Genomic DNA, 21,450 nt, shown 5'->3' with positions numbered 1-21,450 from the left:
AGTCAACACAGAAGCCAGAGTGGTTCTGTTACAATGTAAACCAGTCCATATCACTCCTTTGCTCATAACTGCCCCATCCTCATCTCAGATTAAAATCGTGTATTTATAATATAGGTCCTAGAATCTGGCTTCCTGATCATCATCCTCACAGCTCTTCTTTCTGTGTCTTAGTCCATTTTCTGGACTAAGCTTATAACAGAATACCCGAAACTGGATAATTTTATTTCTTACAGTTCTGGAGTATTGGAATTCCAAGGTCAAGGGGGACATTTGGTGGGACCTTCTTGCATGTGGGGACTCTGCAGAGTACTGAGTAGCACAGGCCATCACATGGCGAGGAGGCTGAGTGTGCTCACTCAGGTCTCTCTTCTATTCCATTACTCCAGCCATACTAGCCTCTTTACTGTTCCTTAAGCATGCAAGGCAGGATTTCCTCCTAAGGTCTTTGCACTTGCTGTTCCCTCTGTCTGGAATGCTGTTCCTCCCATACCCATATGTGTCACCCCCTCACTTCCTTCAAGTCTTTCCTCAAAGGTCACCTTCTAAATGGGGTTACCACCACTAGACCACCCTACTTAATATTACAACCACTCCTAGCACTACCTATCCCCTTTAACTCATTTTATTTTTCCCATGCTACTTTAAAATTACACTATTTATTATGTTTATACTCTTTCTCTCTCTAGTAGAATGTAAGTTCCATGAGGGTAGAAATTTTGTTACTGTTGTATTTTGGCACGTAAAGCAGTACCTAAACAGACTAGGCACTCAGAAAATATTAACTCTCTGAGTGAATGAATGAATCCAAAAGACTGGTAACATGGTACAGTTCTAAAAACACTGGACCGGGGGATTATAAGTCTACGTTACAGGTCTTTACAATGAATTTGTCATATAAATTTGGGTAAGAAACAATCTCTGGATCTAAGAGCTTCCCCATCTATAAAATGAGGGAGTTGGGTAAAATGATCTATGAGATTCCTTTCAGATGTAAGAGCGTATGATTCCTCAAGATCATGTTTATATTGCAGTCAATTTTGTGTAGACTTCAAAGTTAGCAGTTAACTTCTCTGTCCCAAGGTGCCTTGGCTAAAGAAGTAGTGGTATGGTTTGGCTCTGAGTCCCCACCCAATTCTCATCTTGAATTGTAATCCCCATGTGTCAGGGGAGGGGCCTGGTGGGAGGTGATTGAATCATGGGAGTGAACATCCCCTTACTGTTCTCGTGATAGTGAGTTCTAGTGAAATCTGATGGATTAAAAGTGTGGCAGTTCCCCCACCCCTCACCACTCTCTTTCTCGCCACCATGTAATACGTGCCTTGCTTCCCCTTTGCCTTCCGCCATGATTGTGAGTTTCCTGAAGCCTCCTAAGCCATGCGGAACTGTAAGTCAATTAAACCTACTTATGAATTTCCCAGTCTCAGGTAGTTTTTTTATAGCAGTGTGAAAATGAACTCATACAAGTAGTATTTATGCATGGAGTTGTTTTTCTCCTAACAGCCTTGATGCTAATGTTCTTGAACCATATAACATATAGGGGCCTCAATTCTGGGTAACAACAAAGCAGGGACAACGCTAGGTGTAAGTGAGCTACACTTCCAGCATTTCCTCGCATGTAAGAACAAAGTATAAGGTGGGAAGACAAAAAATAAAGTTTGTACATGTTCCTTTCCTCCTACCCTAGTAATAACCATTTTGATGTACTTTGACTTTCCTCCTCTTCCTCTTTTCCTCTCCCTCTTCACCACTCTCCACAAACCCCCTACCTTTGCTTTGGATGTGAAAAGGATTGAGACATGGGGAGAAGAAAACAAAGGAGCAAAAGAGATAGAAGATACGGTTAGTGAAATGCAATATAAATTCATTTAAATGTATAGAAAGAACATGAGAATTAAAATGAAAAATTTAAATATAAGTCATCAATTCTCTGGCTTCCTTTGAGAAAATACAGTGAAGGGTTGAGTTGAGGTTACCCCTAAGGTATGTAGTGTCCTGGTGGCAAAATTTTTTTGTAGAGTCCCTGTCTCTATAAACAATCTTATATAATTGTATTTAAAAATATATTTTTAAAACTCATGGGCCCTTGTAAGATATAATGACTTATTGATGAAGATTTGGAATAAATAATAGAGAATTACTGATGGCAGCGGGAGGTAGACAGGTTCCTAGGTGGGAAGGGGCAGGTCCCCAGTGAAACTCCATCTTCAAGCCAGGGACAGCCTGAAGCCTAGGGGCTGGGCTATCAGTTCCAAGTGAAGTCCCTAACCTGGAGCGAGATTTTCCTTGATACCTTTGGACCAATTAAGTGGTGCTTTTTCTTGGCCCACCCATGGACCGATCAGCATGCACTTCCTGCATTCTGAGCTCATAAAAGCCGCTGGACTCAGGCCGGCTAAGACACTCATAGCTACTACCTGCCTGCGGATGGTAGCCACACACTTTGGGTGTCCTCTTCGCTGAGCACTGTTCTGTCACTCAATAAAGCTCTTCTCTGCCTTGCTCACCCTCCAGTTTTCTGCATAACCTCATTCTTTCTGGACGAAGGACAAGAACTCAGGACCTGCTGAACAGCGGGAGCAAAAGGAGCTGTAACACTTTTCTGGTCCTTGCTGAACTGCAGTTGGGAGCTAAAGGGGCTGTGACATGTTCCTGGCCTGCTTGCCGAGCTGTGGGTGGTGATACGCTCCCAGACTGCAGAAATGAAGAGGGGCAACCCTTCCGGGGGCCTAGATCTTGGGATTCCCCAAGCCAGAGCTTTAACACTATAGTCCTCTCACCTTCTGCTAGGGCTGGGCGGCTGCCCCACATGACGGGAAGCAGCCACAGGGCCGGGCCAGAGCGGGGTGGTGAGACCGAAAGACCTGTAACACAAACGGGCTGAAACACACTCCCTCAAAACATGCCCCCTATCCCCGCTGCCCACACTGCAGGTGACAAGAGGGAGAGAAGCTGTGGCCATTCTGGAAGCCCAGACCTCGGGGCTCCCTGAGCCAGGGCTGTGACACATTGTAACACCCTCTTTGGAGCTCTGTGGTTCCTGGAATCTCTGCGTTTTTGGGTGCCACCGCATTCGACTCATCCAGACACTGGTTTCCACAGTGGAAACTGCGGTATGTCTGGTCCAGCCACGGTCTCGCATGGTGACGGTGCCAGGAGCTACCCGCCCTGCTGCAGCAGCTGGCATGCTTGCTGTGTACAGTGGCTGGACCCTGTACTTGCTCGCTCACATACCCTTTGCCGCTCCGCACCTGTTTCCCTCTGGGCAGGCGTAGGATCTGGGCCGGTAGCACAAGCAAGCACGGCCTGCTGGGCCAAGTGGGCTGAACGAGCCCAGCAGGAACAAGCAAAACTCAAGTAGAGGTACCACTGGCCACAGAGGTGTCCAGCTGGTAAAGCAGCACCTGAAGGATCCTGTGACAATGCATATACATTTCTTTTTGTTTAATCTGTTTGTGTGAAGATTCTCCATGGTGTCCAGGCACCATCTTTTCCTATTCAGGAAGAAAAGCCATCTCTTCATGTTCTTTATTGTCAAATGCACTGCTGTCTAATTTCATATCTCTCACCATGATTTAGAAGAAAAAAAAAGCAGTGCTGCTACACACAATCCCGTGGCTAATTGTCATTTCTAGCAAAACAAAATTGTTCTTCTTGCCTCTGCAGTATTTTGTACACCTTATTTTGTAATGCTGGTCACATCATTACTCATTTAGTTGCGTCGTTCATCCTGCTGCTCCCGAATACTGGCTTCCAAAGTCTTTCTCAAAAAATGTTCTTTATTGATGACCACAAATGGAAATTTTACCCAAAGTATGCAGGAAAATGGGAATGGTTTTTCTCTAGTCGGTTAAATTTACTACACATCTTCCAACTATGTCTTTTCTTGAATGCCTTAGGCCATAATCACCACATTCCTAAAACAGTGTCTCTTTTAATATCGCTGCACCCCACCTTCTACACTTGGCCACCAAGTGGGAAGATAGGAGAAGGTCCTGGGGTGGTGCCAGATAAATGGTTCCATTCCAGTGCAGGGAATGTCCTTGACCAACCCAAGAGAATACAGATTCACCACACTGATCTGAAGCCAGAAAGGACAGCAATCTGTAAGAGCCCTCAAAGCCATCAGAGCACTGGTAGTAGACACGCCACCCCAGAGGATGGCCTGATCCGCGGCACACAGTGGAGACCACCCTGGGCCCAGTGCAGCGGCACACCAAGGAAAGGACCTGCTGCTGCCACCACCTCACTGGCTCCAGAGCTGCAGGTGGGAGTTAGCACTTCCAGCTAGAACACCCCTGGCATGCCACACTGTGGGAAGAGGGTCGCAGAGTGCAGGGATGTGGGGAAGGGAAGAAACGACGGGTCCCTGCAGTCTGGTCTGGCTCAGGGCACCCCATGCCAGTGAGCCCCAGACAATTTCCCAGAAGGAGCTTAAAACATCAGGCTCCCCGATGGCGGGCAGTACTGAATTGCCTATTAAATTATTATTCTAGCTCTGCCGGTAATAACTTGGATGAATTTTGCTTTTTGCATTATCTTCCCCATGAAATATAAACCTGTCTCACAGGACAGCATAGGATCTATTAAATCATCATTAGACTAAAGATGCTTATTTTGTAGGCAGCTTTTCCAAATTCAAGTTATTTCAACATGAAAGAATGATGGCAGGTATAAACTTATCAATAATAGACGACCTATTATTGATTTATGAAATTTGTGAAATCAAAACACCATGTAGATCCAGAGATTGATTGATTGTGCTTTGGCATTTGCTTTCTCACATTTCAAGTGCCAACATATGTCTATATTACGAAATAATTTATAGTAAATAGTTCTGTTGATGCCGCTAACTGGCAACTACAAAAGGAAAATATATTTAAATGTTTATTTGCAGCTTAAGGTAAAACATCTATAAATGCATATAAAGTTTATATTCAGCTCTTTCTGCACTTTAGCACACTTTAAAATATTAGAGCACATTGAATTGTATTCATAAAATATTATATTATAGATATATTTGTTTTCCAGGAGCAATAGTTTTGCCCAAGGCAGAATGTCAGCACATATAGAATCAGTGTGCTTGTGTTAGAAATGACCTAGAGGTCTTAATCCAGGGAGTCTCATTCAACAGCCTTGTGGGTTCATAAGCTCCTGAAGTGTATTGGTTTGTATATTAGCTTCCTATTGCCACTGTAACAAATTACGACAAATTTAGTGGTTTAAAACACTGCAGATGTATTATTTTATAGTTCTGTAACTAAAAGAACAGTATGTAGTTACTACTCTTCTGGCACAGATCAGACACAGATCTCAGTGGGCTAAAAGCAAGGTGTCAGCAGAGCTGTGTTCCTTCTGGAGGCTCTTGGAGAGAGTCCATTTCCTGGATTTTTTCAGTTTCTAGGGACTGCCCACATTCCTTAGCTCATGACCCCCTTCTCTTCAAAGCCAGCAATGGCTGATCGAGTCTTTCTCAGGCTGCATAATTCTGACACTTTTTGACACTCCTTTTCTGTTGTCACTTTGCCTTCTCTCTGACTCGGATTCCTCCTGCAACCCTTTTATAAGCACCCTCGTGATTACATTGGGCCCACATAGATAATCCAGGATTATATCTCCACATCTCAAAATCCTTACCTTGATCCATCTGCAAAGTCTCTTTTGCCATATTGAGTCACATTCACAGGTTCCAGGGATATGGACATCCCCAGGGAGCCATTATTTAGCCTATAACAGTATTGAGAACTCTGAGGTGTGTGAGCTGGTGTCTGTGTGTATGCACTGGATATGTCCTCAGAAAAGCTTCCCCAGAATGGCTCTTCAAAGGGGTCTGTGATTCAAAATGGTTTAATCAACCACCTTTGCAATTTAATCACCCTCTCCTTTCTCGTGGAGGGGAAAATTGAAGTCCCAGAGAGATTGACTTGTGCAAGACAACATAAATGATAGGAGATGGTGTTTTCCTGATCCCTGTTTTGACACTTCATAACAATGGCCTACCCAAAATAAATGGACAGATTACAGTAGTGCCATGCCCATGCCATGCATGAGAAAGAGAACAGCTGAGACTCCAGAGCAGGTGTGTGGTTAGTCTGCAACGAATAGAATCAGTGCCACTGGCTGTTGGGGAGATCGGGTCCAATGTGATGTCCCAGTGAGAGTGGACAGGTGACTTTGCTAAGAAGCATAGTGCCTTGAGAGTGGGCCCTGATGTATGCAGGTATGATTTAGGTGGAAAGAGAGCGGCTTATGTGATACGGCAACACACAGTCAGAGCCCAGGATGTTTCAGTTATTCATTGACAGAAGTATTAGGAATATCCTCCTAACACCTACAAGGCCTTGGAAGATTGATAACATACCTCATTGCTGTATTCCAGCACAGTGCTGCAGAGTGCAGGATCCAGGGCTGGATTCTGGCTTCAACTCTTACGTGACCCTTGGCACATTGCTTAATTTCTCTGTATCTCAATTACTTCTCTGTATCTTAATTACGCAATGAATTAAAGAATTAATGTTATTTAATGTCATTTCAGCAACTTACTGTCAATAGGTGACTATTTGTGACTGTGTGGAAAGGTGTAACTAGGATAATTTGTTGAAAGTAACTGGCATACAGTGAGCACTACATATTATTTTTACTGCTACCGCCATCACCACAAATGGGCGCAGACACCTGTTTCGACCACTAGGTGGCAGCAGAGGAAACCATATTTGAAATTCATGCGTTTTGTTTTGTTCCTGAAGTTCCGGTATACTGAAATTACAGAAGCTTAATCATACTTGGTTGTTAGTGCAGAAAAATAATTCAGGTCAGGAATAATACAGTTTGCTTCTCTGTATTCAGTGCTCTTCGGTCCAGACATCACATTTATGGATTTACGCCCCCCAGCTTAAGAAGCCAGTTGTGTAGCTGTCTGTGCTCCTCAGCCTGCCAGTATCTGTTCTTTATTGACTGGTACTAATTTTCCATAGACTCTATTTAGAAGTTAAAGTTGTATCTCCATACCTTATGTTTTCGAGATAGCAAAGACCTACCTAGTCTTGCATTCAGAAGGCCTTTTGTTGGCCATGATACTTCAAACTTTCATAGGATTAATGTGATTTCCCTTTGTGCTACAAACCAAATGCAAGAAAACAGCTAGTAAAATTTCACTGTTGTTTATTACAATCAAATAGAATTTGTACAAAAAATGAATGGAAGACTGAGAACAGAGAAAAGAGACCCAGAGAAGGACAGAGTATAAATTAGGTTCTACAATTCAGCTTTGGAAAACAAAGAAAGTTGAGTAAAACACATCTACACATTGGTTTGTATTTGTCTCCTGGGAAGGAGGCAACTTAGGTCATGGTGGCACTGTGGAGGAGCTAATGAAATTAAGAAAGGAGCAGGTTTATATATGTCAAGCTCCAGGGTTTGATGTGGTAGCCAAAGGCATTTGGTAGCAAAATATAAAGTAGTATTAGCACATAATTACTTTAATTGTATGTTTTATAATTACATAAATCCATTAAGCATAAAGGGGAAGGAGTACCATGTTCATAATGAAAAAGTTTCATTTAACTAGCTGTGGAACAAAAAATGCTATAGACCATAGCCCCCCCTCAAAATACTAAAAATTCAATTTATGTGATCTGAGATAGATAATGTACTGTATGATGAAATCCCAGGGGTGTGTACTACCTTTTAAGTGTTCACATAGATGCTATAAATCACTCTGAAGCCATGTAGAAGAGCCAACGAATACTTAGAATCCTTTGCCAGAAAGTTACAGGAGAAGATCATGATTAACTGGCTCAAAATATAAAATTTTTACATCATGCACTAAAAGAGTTTGATGTAGAAAGGGCTTCAGAAGCTAGTGGAAATAGTTTCCTGGTATTAGGGTATAAACAACTATTAATCTTCTTTCTGATGATGTAATGCTATAACTTCAAATATTCTTTGATTTTGTTGTTAACCGAAAATCTTATTGAAGAGTCTTTACTGTGGTATAGTTCCTGACAACTAATAAATTAATTCTGAGCGTGGTTGAAAGTGTCCATTTAACTAGTATGTTCCAATACAGAGGGATATAAAAAATTATCAGGTATATAGAAACAGAATTTTAGAACTGGAGCATTAGAACTGGAGCAGACCTTAGGGAACAAAATGGAAGTGATATTCCATATTTATACAGCTCATTTGTATCAGAGTGAAACCAGAACCCTAGCTGCCTTCCACAACGTACTTCTATTTGTATTTTTAACATCCTTCATGTAATGTCATATCACTACTGGGTGTAAAGTTAGTTGACAAACTGGAATGGCTTTCCTTGATGACTTGAAAAAGGTCAGTACATTAACATTCTTTTAAAAGTGGAATGCCAGTAAATGTCTTCAGAGAAAGCTCAGATTCAGAGTTGGGGATATTTTCCTTCCAAGAGAAGTAACCTGGGTCTACTATCATTTCAGAAAGCTGTATGCATGTTGACCTGTATATATATAAACATAAACATAAAAATCATACTTGGTATAAAAGAGACCTTAAGCACTTATTTAGTTCAGTTATTTTCTTCCAAGAGGTAAAACATTATCATCCCTTTTTATTGAATAGATAAAAAAAATCCAGGCCCCAGGGAGATGGACTGATTTTTCCTAGGTCAGATGACAGATTAGTAATGGTGAGGACAGGACAGTTCTCCCAGCAAAGAACTTCAATATGCAGTCTCTTGTTGGAGTACAAAACAAAACCTGAAAACATTTCAATTTCTTTAAAAATCATTTTCCGCTTCTTCTTATTAAGTTCAAGGACCCAGAACTTTATACAAAATAGAACCTTCCATAATTGTGTAAAAGTAGATTACCAAGTAATTGATTGCATTTTAGATCGTATAGTCAAGTTCCTTGGTCTCCTTGAAAGTGAGTCTTGAAAACTGGATTGACTATTGGCAGTTGGTCCACTGTCCAGTAAGTATCGTTTTGACTAAAGAAATAAACAGAAGCCCTCAGCCTCAGATAGCTTATTTTTGCTAATGAGCAAGTTGCTTCAGTGAATGTAGCAAAAATCAAGCACGAGTCACTATATATCACAGAAATAATCTAGATAAATTAGAAAATTGTCCAGATATTGTAGGCTGCATTTAGTAAAGCCAGGCAGAGCAATGTCAGGCAGAAATTATTCTCTTTTGGAGTTACAGATAATGGATATACAAGTACAGATTGCAGTTTTGGTTTCACAAATGGATTTTGAGGGCAAAGGTGCAATTTGGTAATGAAAAGGTACAAATGGTATCTCTGTAGTAGAGCACAGTGGAGAAGCTTTCTAGAAGAAACTTTATATGTAGTGGCCATAAAAATGCTCCTAGTATGGAGGTGCTACAAATAACATGATACTAATAGTGATACAATGATATATCATTGTCCCCAGGTTGTAGTAGGATAACTCAAGACCTTCCTGCATGGGCTTCTCCCTCACATGTGACCGGATTAGAAAGGGGTTTTTGTCCTGCTTCCCAAAAGGTCAGATATTTAGGTCTGAAGAAAGAGGGGGAGGCTGCGAAAAGTTCTGGATATTATATAAAGGTAGAAACTGATAAAACCAGAAAATGGAGGCAGGAAAAACAGTGATAGAAGACATGGAATGCAAAAGAAAAAGAGACAAAGTAACATTTATTAGCATCTATTTTGATGAAAGACACTGTGCTGAACACTTTGTATTCTCATGTTTAATTCTCATAATAACTCTAGTAGGTAGCTACAATGTGCAGGTGACAAAATAGCACGCAGAAATATTAATTTTCATACAGCTACTAAGTAACACAACTAAGATGCAAATTTCCACATGACTTCACATTCCACTCTAGGCATTACCACACCAATGGCAAAATTTCAAAAGGAGAGATTGGCACAATCATCTAATAAATTGATTTTAGAAATAATATTTGAGATGGACTTACGTAAACAAATATCAGAAGAGAAAGAAAAAGATGAAGAGATTACATTGAAACACCCTGATCATAAAAGCCAAGTATCTACTAAGCAACGTGACTCAAGAAAGGTGCTGTAATCAAGGTTTTAATTCAATACCTCTTGATCTGTCTTCCTCATTATCCTCATCCACTCTATTTCCAAGGGAGCTATAGTGGCCTCGCAAGTCATCACCCATGCATAAAAGAGTGGGTACTGAAATATCTTTCCAGTCCTGACAAGAAGGAATACGGATGTGTTTGACATCTTCACTCCCGGGAATGAAGCCAAATAGCTGCTTTATGCGGTGCATGATGAGGACCCGAGAGTGCTGCTCTGCTGCTTGTTCAAAGAGTTCTCTCTCATTCTGGAGGTGGCTGGTCCAGTAGCAATGTTGCAGAGAGGTGAGGGGAGAGCAGCACCTTGCCACACAGCAGGAGACTAAGACAGCAATGGTTGCCAAGGTGATCAAAATCCAACCCAGCATCTTCACATCATTATTAGAAAGAAAAACAGGAAGTATCAATACATCAAATATTCAAGCAACAGCCATGGGAGGAGGGATTCCTACAAACCTAAGAACTAAAATATGGGCATAAAATTTGCTTTTCCCATCTTTAATATATCAACAACGTTTTAATGATATGATTTGGAAATAGATCTGATGGAGGGCATAGGCCCAGCCATTTCAATTAGGTTTTTGAGTTACAAAGAAATTTGACCAGTTAACTTGGAATGGATTCTAAATACTGTCCTTGAAGTGACAGATGCTATAACCCACCAATTAACCTTACATATGATATATACCTTTCTTTGCTTTTAGTTCAACCTTACTTCTCAACTCTCAGGTACAGGCCTATGCATCCTTTGAGTGTTTAATAAATATTTGATAATGATGGTGATGAAAATGATATGATACATAATAATAGTAACCTTCTAAGGCATCTTCAGTGATGTACCAACAGGTGTTCATTGATATTTCTTCCTGAGTTGCTCTTTCCTCTTTTGCAGCTAAAAAGCAAGTCAGTGAACAGACTCATGTATCTAAATGTATTCTAAATAGCATAGTTGGCTGGGTATGGTGGCTCATACTTGTAATCTCAGCACTTTGGGAGTTCAGGCAGGTGGATCACTTGAGGCCAGGAGTTCGAGACCAGTCTGGCCAACATGGTGAAGCCCTATCTCTACTAAAAATACAAAAATTAGTCGGGCATGGTGGCACATGCCTGTAATTCCAGGCACTCAGGAGGCTGAGGCACGAGAACTGCTTGAACCCAGAAGGCAGAGGTTGCACTGAACCCAGATCATGCCATAAAAATGCTCTGGTGACAGAGAGAGACTCCATCTCAAAAAAAAAAAAAAAAGACAAAAAAAAAAAAATAGCATAGTCACTGTGCCATGTAGTACATTATTGTTTTCCTTTTCATTTCCCTTGTCCTCAAATAATCATTTGCTGACCAGTTTCATTATGTGTCTTTGAAACATACTTTAAAAGGAAAATGAACTAGTTTTTGAGACTATTTCGTGTTGGCTTTTAAAGATGGACTCAAATGGCTGTTTTTTATTCTTAGAATCTTTTCTTTCTTTTCATTTTACTGTTTTCAATATTTTGCACTTCTTATGTTAAGTGAGAGAGGTAAGTTCCACATATTTGGGGATGGTAGCAGTATGCAGTCACAGTGTGGGTATTGAAGGCCTCTTCTACATCTTGTGATTTATCAACAGGCCTGGAATTTCCAGTGTGTGCACAGTGGGATAGTTGTACTCTATGGAGGTTAAAACCTATAAAGTGATATTTATTACCATTTAACTAAACAGAGGCCAGCATGGCAGAGGAAAAGCCATCCCAGATGCCCATTAATCTATAAACAATCATTTACTGAGCTCCAGGTTGACCTTCGCCCGTGTGTAATACATATGCTTGGTTATGGGGAACTCAGATGTGAATAATTAAAGATGCATTCATTTTCTCTATGATTTTTAAGCCTGAAAAGGGAGATAAATGAGCAACCCAAGAAATATGACACAATGGGATAGTTTTTGATATGAGTAATCAGAGCACCCGAGGAAGCACAATGGAATGAACTCACTTAAGGGAAAGGAGTATCAGGGAATACTTCCCAGAGGAGATAATGCAAAAGCCTAAATTATTAAAAAGAAGTTCACCAGATGCAAGAAGGTAAAGAGAGTTCTAAGAAGGTAAAGAAAAAATAGCATGAATAGTTGGCAGAACCTCAAGACATTTGGACTCATATGCTCGTAGGAGTCATGTAAAAGTGGTCAAGGGCAAGATGTTGAAGCCTTGTATGTTATGCCAAGAAATTGGGTTTGTTCTTAGGCTAGTAGAAAATCACTGAAGGGCTTCATATGCATAGGGAAGGGATCTCATCATTCAATTTGCACTTAGACAGATATTTTTGGCATATGTCTAGAAGGTAGATTGAAATGGGGTGAAGTTAATGTCAGGAAGATGTTTTAGAATGGGGCATGGGCAAAGAAGATACTTGAATTTAAGGCGATTTTGTGGTCAACTCACAAAAATCTAACTGAAAAATAACGTATGTTAATGAAATGTGATTGAAGGTTGAGACAGTCACAGAAGACGGCCTAATGAAAAGGAAATAGCATGATCTTGGGATATCTTGATCCAGTTTATTAGCCCTGAATTATACAAGTTACATAAACTTTTTGAGCTTTGATTTACTTATCTGTAAAATGGGGTAGTAATATCCATCTCTCAATATTATCAGAACTAGAATTAAGATATGAAATATTTATACAGTATATGAAAAGTACATCAATAAATGTAAGTTTTGTTGTCACAAAACCAAACAACCTACTGGCAATGGTACTCAGAACTGTAAAAGTGTCTTTCCACAGAAATTTGTGTATGCATTTAATAACACATTTTATTCTGACTTTAAGAAAATCTTACCAATGCGTATTACAATTTAGCTTTTCTTAAGCAAGAAAATTATTTTAAGTTATACTTTACTGATTTTTTGAATTTTCACATACTTTTACATAGCTCCTCTGAGCATTAGGGCTAGTATTTTAAAAGTTAAGACACAGCATATCTAATGGTATTTCTAACTTTTTAAAAATTGGGCCATATTGCAATAACTTGATATTCTGTGTCTTGATGGTAGCTTTTCCCAACTAAATAACTTCAGCATTTCTACAATGTAGTAACTCTAAGATTACCAGTGAAAAAATATGCATGCCTTTGCAATAAGTAGTTTTAAAAAGCTATGCTTTTACTATGTGACAGTGGTTTCAAAATGTGTTTTTTCCTCAAATCCCTTGGAGAAATTGATGACAGCCAATGTCACTCTTTCTACTGACAAAATGCACAATAGCACTTAAAAAATTTAACCTATAAATGTAGTAGGGTTCAGGCTTTCTTCCCCCCCACCCCACTTTCTGACATAAACCTATTCATAGACACCAAATTTAGAATCACAACTGGAGTTATTTTTCATTATAATTAAGCTTTCTATAATTTTAGATGAAATAGTAATATATAAGAATGCATATTTAAGAATATATATACAGAAGATGGGATTTACTAATATAGCAATAATATTCATTATAATATCTAAAATCTATTTCTTAATATAGATTCTAGAAATCATATCAAACACTTCTGATATACTGGTCAATGTATTCCTCACAACAACCCCATGTGGTAGGTGCCATTAATATCCCCATTTTACTCAAGGTTTTGCAGGTTAATAAGTGGCAAAGCAAGACTAAAACTCAGTTCTGCTGACTCCAAAGCCCAACATCCTAACTATGTATATTCGCTCAGTAGAACTCACTTTGATGAACAGTATCTAGTATTGTATTCTATAATCAGAGAATATGAGAAGCAGTAGGAATCTGCAATGTTTCCAGTGACTGTAGTTCTATGGGATAACATAGCAGGGGGAAAAAAATCTACTTACCTGTGACTGGTATCTGTGCAGAAGAGCTATTTCATCTCTTACTAGGATCACATCAGAAGGAGCTGATCTGCAACATGGAAACCCAGCTAGGATCTCTTCTCGTTTGCTGGCACTGACATTATCAAATATTGGGTAATGGTCCACAGATGCAAATTCACTTGCTGCACATTCATAGTACGTGCCTGTCAGCAGGGTCACCGCCAGCCAGGTTAAAGGAGCAACAACTGCCCTCCCAGTGATGCTGAAGAACCTAAGGCAAGCCAGCTTGCACTCTAGGGGGCTGATTCTCCTGTACGGAGGGACACAGCTACAGCAGTATTCACCGGTAATTGTCCACATTTGGCTCCTCAGAGCAAAGCCAGCAATCAGAAGGATCAAGGCAGGAATGACAAGAAAAGCAGAACCATAATAGAAATTTTTTCCAACCTGACAAGGACAGCTGAATGTGGAAGAGGAGAAGAGCTGTTGCCCACCAATAGTCAAGGCTGCAATTAAAGAATTGATAAACATACCACTTCTCTGCAGAGAAGACACAATACTGTTGAGAGTTGGGCACATCATGGGAAGCTCTTACACAAATCAACTTGTGGCCCTTTCTGATCATTAGACTCCACCAGCTATAACCATTTTATGGGATCTTACTGGTTTAACTGGTTGTGTCGAGTGATCCAACATCCTTACATGTTTAAAGGATTCTAGCATCTTTCCTTGTGTACTTTGAAAACGCTGAGCTCAGATTGATTACAGCTGAAAGAAATTGAGGGTGCGCTCCTTTAGGTATGAGTGAAGGGAGGAATTTCTTTTTTTTACTATAATTAAAAAGGAGGCTCGCTTAGAAAGCAGGCTGCCTCCAACTTTCTATGTGCTGCTTTGTATGACGCAAAATGCTGAGCACCAGCAAATAGAACATTGAAAGCAAAACGAGACATTCTTAACCTTGTACTAGACCAGCATCTTGTCACCATAAAATTATAATAAAATTATTAATGGAAATTATTAAATACTAGAGCAATCCAAAATTTAGGGCTGGCTGGAATGTTCCTAAGGGTTCTGCTAGAAGAGCTCAAAAGATTTCCCAAAGGAAAGAACAAGGCTAGATGCCCCTAAAGCCAAATCACAACAAAATATTCTAACTTCGCATAAACATTTTAAATCTACTTGCATTCACAGCATATTGCTATGTGCTGCTTAAAATTTAAGTTGCAGATTTGTTTATAGGTATCTTTTGGTTATACGCAAACGTGATTTTTTTTTTTTTTTTTTTTTTTTTTGAGACAGAGTCTCGCTCTGTCACCCAGGCTGGAGTGCAGTGGCCCGATCTCAGCTCACTGCAAGCTCCGCCTCCCGGGTTCACGCCATTCTCCTGCCTCAGCCTCCCAAGTAGCTGGGATTACAGGCACCTGCCACCACGCCCGGCTAATTTTTTTTTTTTTTTTTTTTTTTTTTTTTGTATTTTTAGTAGAGACGGGGTTTCACCATGTTAGCCAGGATGGTCTCGATCTCCTGACCTCGTGATCCGCTCACCTTGGACTCCCAAAGTGCTGGGATTACAGGTGTGAGACACCACACCCGGCCGATATTTGGTTTTTAATAAAGTTATATATCTAAAAACAAAAAGTAAGATGTTTTCTGTGTGTATTTAACCAGTAAACATTTATTATAGAATTTCTATATAAAGGGCACTGAAATAGGTTTGACTGGGTTTATAAAAAGTGAACATGATATACATTTCTCATCTCAAATAAACTTTTAACTGGACATGGTTAAATACATAATTAGTGAATGGAAATGTAGTACTGAGAAATTCACCCAAAATGCAGTATAAACAAACAAAGAAATAAAATAATTATTTTTGAAAACAATTAAGCAACTACACAATCTGTCTAGTAGGAGTTCTGGAAGAAAAAAGGAAGGAATAGACAGGCAATATTTGAAGAAGAAATAACTGAGAACTTTGCAGAATCAAAGAAAAGTTCTTATATCCAAAGAATGTTGGGTATTCTGAGCAATATACAGAAATATAAATGCACAACTAAACACAGAGTAAAACCGCAGAATGTGAAAAATAAAGAGATATTCTTTAAAACTATCAGAAAGAAAAAAACAGATAATGTACAAAAGAATGGCAATGACTGACAGCAGACTTCTCATTAATAACAATAAAGACCGGAAGACATTATCTTCAGAGTGCTTAATACCAGCCAAACTATCATTCGAGACAGAGCAAAATAAGGACACATCAAGGCTAAGGGAATTTACCATCCACAGAACCTCATTAGGAGGATTACTAAAGGATATATTACAGCAAAAAGTAAAATGAGCCCTGAGGAGAGACACAGTAGCAAAAAATAATGATAGGCACAAGTATAATCTTTTAAAAGTCCATTCACTTCAGAAATAACTAATTTTTATTTCAAAAGTTACAACTAAGGCAACATATTATTATAATAAGAGGTCACTACGTATCTACTAAAATGTCTAAAATAAAAAGACTAGCCATACCAAATGTTGGCAAGGAGGCAGAGCAATTGAAATTCTCATATACTCATGGTGGGAATGTGAAATGGAGTAACCACTTTGGAAAATTGTCATTTTATTTAAAAGGTAGCCATATATCTGCCATATAACATAAGCACTTGTCTCCTAGTTACTTACACAAGAGAAATAAAAGCACATGTCTACATGAAAACCTGCACATGAATGTCCATAGCAACCCTAGTTAGAATAGCCAAAAACTGGAAACAACCCAAACATTCATCAACAAAGGAATGAATCAACAAAGTATTATACGTTCATACAATGGAATACTACTCACCAAAAAAAAAAAAAAAAAAAAAAAAGGATAAAACGATTGAAAGTAACGGCAAAAACCACAATTACATTTGTGCCAACCTAATATATATTAATAACATGAATGAATTCAGAAATAATTTTCTGGATGAAATAATTCAGGAAAAGTAGTACATAGTGTATGATTCTTTTAATGTAAAATTCTAGGAAATGTAAATTAATCTATACCGACAGAAAACAGACCAGTGCTTGCCTAGGAAGTCTGGAAGTAGGGATAAGAAGAGAGGGATTACAAAGGAATATGAGAAATATCCCTTTGTAATTCTGGGATTGTATCAACTTGTGCCGCGGAATTTTAATTTAGGGAAGTGACTGAGTGACAACACAAAGAGGCCAATGCCATTTAAATAATTTATTGCCACATAAGATCATGGGGGCACATCAGATTTGGTCAGGGGACAAGAGGTGGCAGGGAAAGCCTAGCTTGAGCCTCTATTGCACTCTGTGGAAAAGGCAAGGGAGGTCAGGGAAGACACTTAGGGTTGGCTAACTAAACAATTCTGATTGGCCTTGGGGCACAGAGGCTATCCCTACTTGCCTGTGACCTGGCCATAGTTTATCTAAGGGAGGGTAAATATTGGCTTGGTAAATGAAAATTAGATAAGGAAGTGGTTCAGATTATGGGCTTTGATCACAGGGGTGATGTAAGCACTTGGCCATTATTTGATCTTGTAATTAATGGATGCCAAATAGACAAATACAGAATCTGAGAAAACACAACTAGAACAGGGATGATGGAAATGTTAATTACATTGATTTATTTGGTGGCTTCGGGGTATAAGTGTAATCACTAAAAGAATAGAAATCCGGCCGGGCGCGGTGGCTCAAGCCTGTAATCCCAGCACTTTGGGAGGCCGAGATGGGCGGATCACGAGGTCAGGAGATCGAGACCATCCTGGCTAACACGGTGAAACCCCGTCTCCACTAAAAATACAAAAAAAAAAAAAAAAAAAAACCTAGCCGGGCGCGGTGGCGGGCGCCTGTAGTCCCAGCTACTCGGGAGGCTGAGGCAGGAGAATGGCGTAAACCCGGGAGGCGGAGCTTGCAGTGAGCTGAGATCCGGCCACTGCACTCCAGCCCGGGCGACAGAGCGAAACTCCGTCTCACCAAAAAAAAAAAAAAAAAAAAGAATAGAAATCCAACGCATAGATCATTCAAAAAAGAGGAAATACAAAGAGAATATTGACAAGAAAGGAGAGAGTAAACAATGGAAAGAGGCTGGTAAAGAGAAAACAGAAAATAATGGTAGAAATGGGACTAAATACATCCATAATCACAACAAAAAAAAATTTTCAACAACTAACAATTACTGACACTAGTTACTGCTCTAAGAACTTTATGTTATTTAGTTCCTACAATAACCCTATGATGAGATACTAATATCCTCAATGTTTTTACAGATAAGAGGACTAAGGTGTGGAGAGATTACCCAGGAACATTGACGTGGCCCTTCCGCCCATCACACACAAATAAGCGGAAGTGCCAGGATTGGGACTTAGGTGGTCTGACACATGCTTTTAACCACTATTCCAGAGCTAGATTAAACTTACCTACAAAGTCACTGAAAAATAGAGTCATGCTGCTTACAAGTGATACTCTCAAAACTATACCACAATGCTTGAAAATAAAGGTACTGAAATATATATCAATGGGAACAATAATATTAATAGAAGGCAAAACTTAACTAAAAAGTGTCAAAAGGAATAATTTTGGCAATTGTCAACTTGTGTGTCTGTGATTGCATAACTTTGAAATATATAAAGCAATAACTAATCAAATTATAAAGAAAAATTCTTACAATTATGGATATATATGTGTGTGTATATATATACATATGATGGAGTTTCACTCTTGTCATCCAGGCTGGAGCGCAATGGCACAATCTCGGCTCACTGCAACTTCTGCCTCCCAGGTTCAAGCGATTCTCCTGCTTCAGCCTCCCGAGTAGTTGGGATTACAGGCATGTGCCACCATGCCCGGCTAATTTTTTGTATTTTTAGTAGAAACAGAGTTTCACCATGTTAGCCAACCTGGTCTCGAACTCCTGACCTCAGGTGATCTGCCCACCTTGGCCTCCCAAAGTGCTGGGATTACAGGCGTGAGTCACCATGTCTGGCTGGAGAGATATTTTTAATATGCTTTTATCAGAAATCAATCAAGTAAATATCAGAAATCAATCAAGTAAATATCAGAAAATATATAAAATGTACAAAGAACAAACTTAGCAAGTTTTGTCCAAGAGTTATATATATATATATATAAATAATATATAATGTATTTACATTTCAAAACAGCTAGAAAAGAGGTCTTGAAATGTTCTCAACACATGGAAATGATAAATACTCAAGATGATGGTTGCCCTAAATGCCCTAACTTGATCATTGTATATTCTATCCATGTACCTCATAAATATCATGTATCAACACAAAAATTTTAAAAAGCAAAGCCTGAAGTGTATATAGCGACATGTTTAGTAAAGCTTGATAGTAAATACCACATCTTTCCTTAGGCTTATAATTTTATTTTTATTTCTTACATATATATACATTTTGAGACAGAGTCTCACTCTGTCACCCAGGATGAAGTGCAGTGGCACCATCTCAGCTCACTGCAACCTCCGCTTCCCAGGTTCAAGTGATTCCCTTGCCTCAGCCTCCCAAGTAGCTAGGATTACAGGTGCCCTCTACCACGCCTGGCTAATTTTTTTTTGCATTTTTATATTTCATATTTTGTATTTTTTTTGTATTTTTTTTTTTGTATTTTTAGTAGAGATGGGGTTTCACCATGTTGGCCAGGGTGGTCTCGAACTCCTGACCTCAGATGATCCACTGACCTCGGTCTCCCAAAGTGTTGGGATTACAGACAAGCACCACCATGTTTGGCCTCCTTATGTTTATAATTTTATATTTAAAAATCAACTTAATTAAAGTATAGATGGTCCCCACCTTACAATTGTGTGAAGGCAATATACATTCAGTAGAAACCCTACATCAAACATGCATACAACCATTCTGTTTTTTTATTGTCAGTTCTGTGTTCAATAAATTACATGAGATATTCAATACTTTATTATGAAATAGGCTTTCTGTTAGATGATTTTGCTCAACTGTAGGCTAATGTAAGTGTTCTGAGCATGTTAAGGAAGGCTAACTTAAGCTATGTTGCTCGGTACATGAGGCATATTAAATGCATTCTGAGTTCTGATTGGTTTATCGAGATATAACCCTATCACAAGTTGAGGAGCATCTGTATATGGGGAGTAAGGAAGTAGAGAAGGAAACTGTAGACCATTCTTTCAGGGAATTATGTAGGAAAGGATGGAGCATTGATTGATAGATGTCATTATTGGATTGTAAAATTCTTGCTGTAAAGGAGTTTGTAGATGATAAATTCCCAAGTTTTACTATTGCTTACTGTTGAAAGAACTAATCACTTCATCTGCAGTGCCAATGTGTAACTTGTCAATGACTGTGAATGATTACATTCATGAGTAATCAATTTTCTTAGTTCTTTTTTGATGTTATAATACTTCAGACTAGTGAACACCAGAAATTTATTTCTTACAGGTCTGGAGGTTGGGAAGTACAAGATCAAGGTGCTGGCATTGTTTTCTGGCAAGGGCTCTTCTCTGCTTCCAAGATGGCACTTTGTTGCTATATCCTCACATAGCAGAAAAGCAACAAAAGTCTAAGCTATTTCCTTCCAGCCCTTGTATAAGGTACTAATTCATTTGCGAGGGCAGAGCCTTCATGACCTAATCATTTCCCCAAAGGCCCCAACTCTTAAAACTACCACAATGGGCATTAAGTTTAAACACATAAATTTTAGGGACATTCAGACCTTTGTCTTCTCTGATAGTTTGCGGGTGATCATACAACCCACAGATCAGTGGATGTCCTCCTTTATTAGAGCCTTCCCAAGTGTCTACTCTGCTGCCCACGTATTCCCAAAGGACCAGCCTAGGGGCATAGCTCAATTCACCATTTCCTTGGGTTGGCTGACTGCAGTGCAGTTAAGCCAGTTAAGAATGTGTCTTTCTCCTAACCCCAGTTCCAAATTTAGTCCTAACAAGACTAAAGAACTCTTAGTTAAACATGGAAAACTTTGCTTATGCATTATCTTGAAATAATATCTTGAATAAATATCTTGCCTAGTTGGCTGCCAGGGCAGACATTATAGATCATGTACCTGCTTGAAACATCATCTTTGTGCTTTCTTCTATTTAAGGGAGGAGTACTTTTACATTAAAAAAGGAGTCTGTGGAACACAGGGCTCACTGGCATCCTAAGAGCTGCTGAAGAATAGTAGGCTTCATAGTCTGAAAACCAGTAAACCAGTGTCCCCTGTGATGGTGAGTACAGCTGTGGTCGTGCAGGTTGTGCTTTGTACAGTAGCACCTGGCAGGGTCTCTGCTCCTTCCTCAAGCTCTGTGTCTTGACTGGAAGGTCATGGAGCAGAGGGGAACCATGTCAGTCTGAAATAAAAGCTGGCTTTTTCTAATACACCCAGTGACATCCTGAATTCTCCCGATGGCCCTAATGTGACCATACCACAGCCATTAGAGTTTGGTGAAATTGATTCCAGTACTGCCATCAGCTCGCAGCAAGCACACAGGCCCTTTCTATGTTATTCTCTGCAGTATCTTACTCAGAACTCAGGATTGCCCACAAATTGACCCAGCAACATGCTGTCACTGAACCTTAGTAAGC

General features: G+C 39.5%; 1 protein-coding gene across 5 annotated transcripts in view; it reads right to left on the bottom strand.

Annotated features, from left to right (window-relative positions):
* Positions 1 to 7,138: 7,138 nt before the first annotated feature.
* CALHM4 (calcium homeostasis modulator family member 4) overlaps positions 7,139 to 21,450 on the bottom strand; it is a 33,201-nt gene continuing 18,889 nt past the window's right edge. For 2 of the 5 annotated variants that reach the window (XM_010373222.2, XM_010373223.2), the window contains exon 3: positions 7,139 to 10,431. In XM_010373222.2, the coding sequence (XP_010371524.1) occupies positions 10,045 to 10,431 (387 nt within the window). In that variant the 3' untranslated portion in view covers positions 7,139 to 10,044. Of the gene's footprint in view, positions 10,432 to 13,891; positions 15,108 to 21,450 lie in introns of those variants that run through there. The other 3 variants (XM_010373221.2, XM_010373220.2, XM_030928057.1) reach the window with 3 other exon arrangements.

Source organism: Rhinopithecus roxellana, chromosome 4 (assembly GCF_007565055.1).
Source record: "Rhinopithecus roxellana isolate Shanxi Qingling chromosome 4, ASM756505v1, whole genome shotgun sequence".
NCBI lineage: Eukaryota > Metazoa > Chordata > Mammalia > Primates > Cercopithecidae > Rhinopithecus > Rhinopithecus roxellana.
The sequence above is the reverse complement of the archived record's forward strand: the minus strand, read 5'-3'. Positions and strand labels throughout refer to the sequence as shown.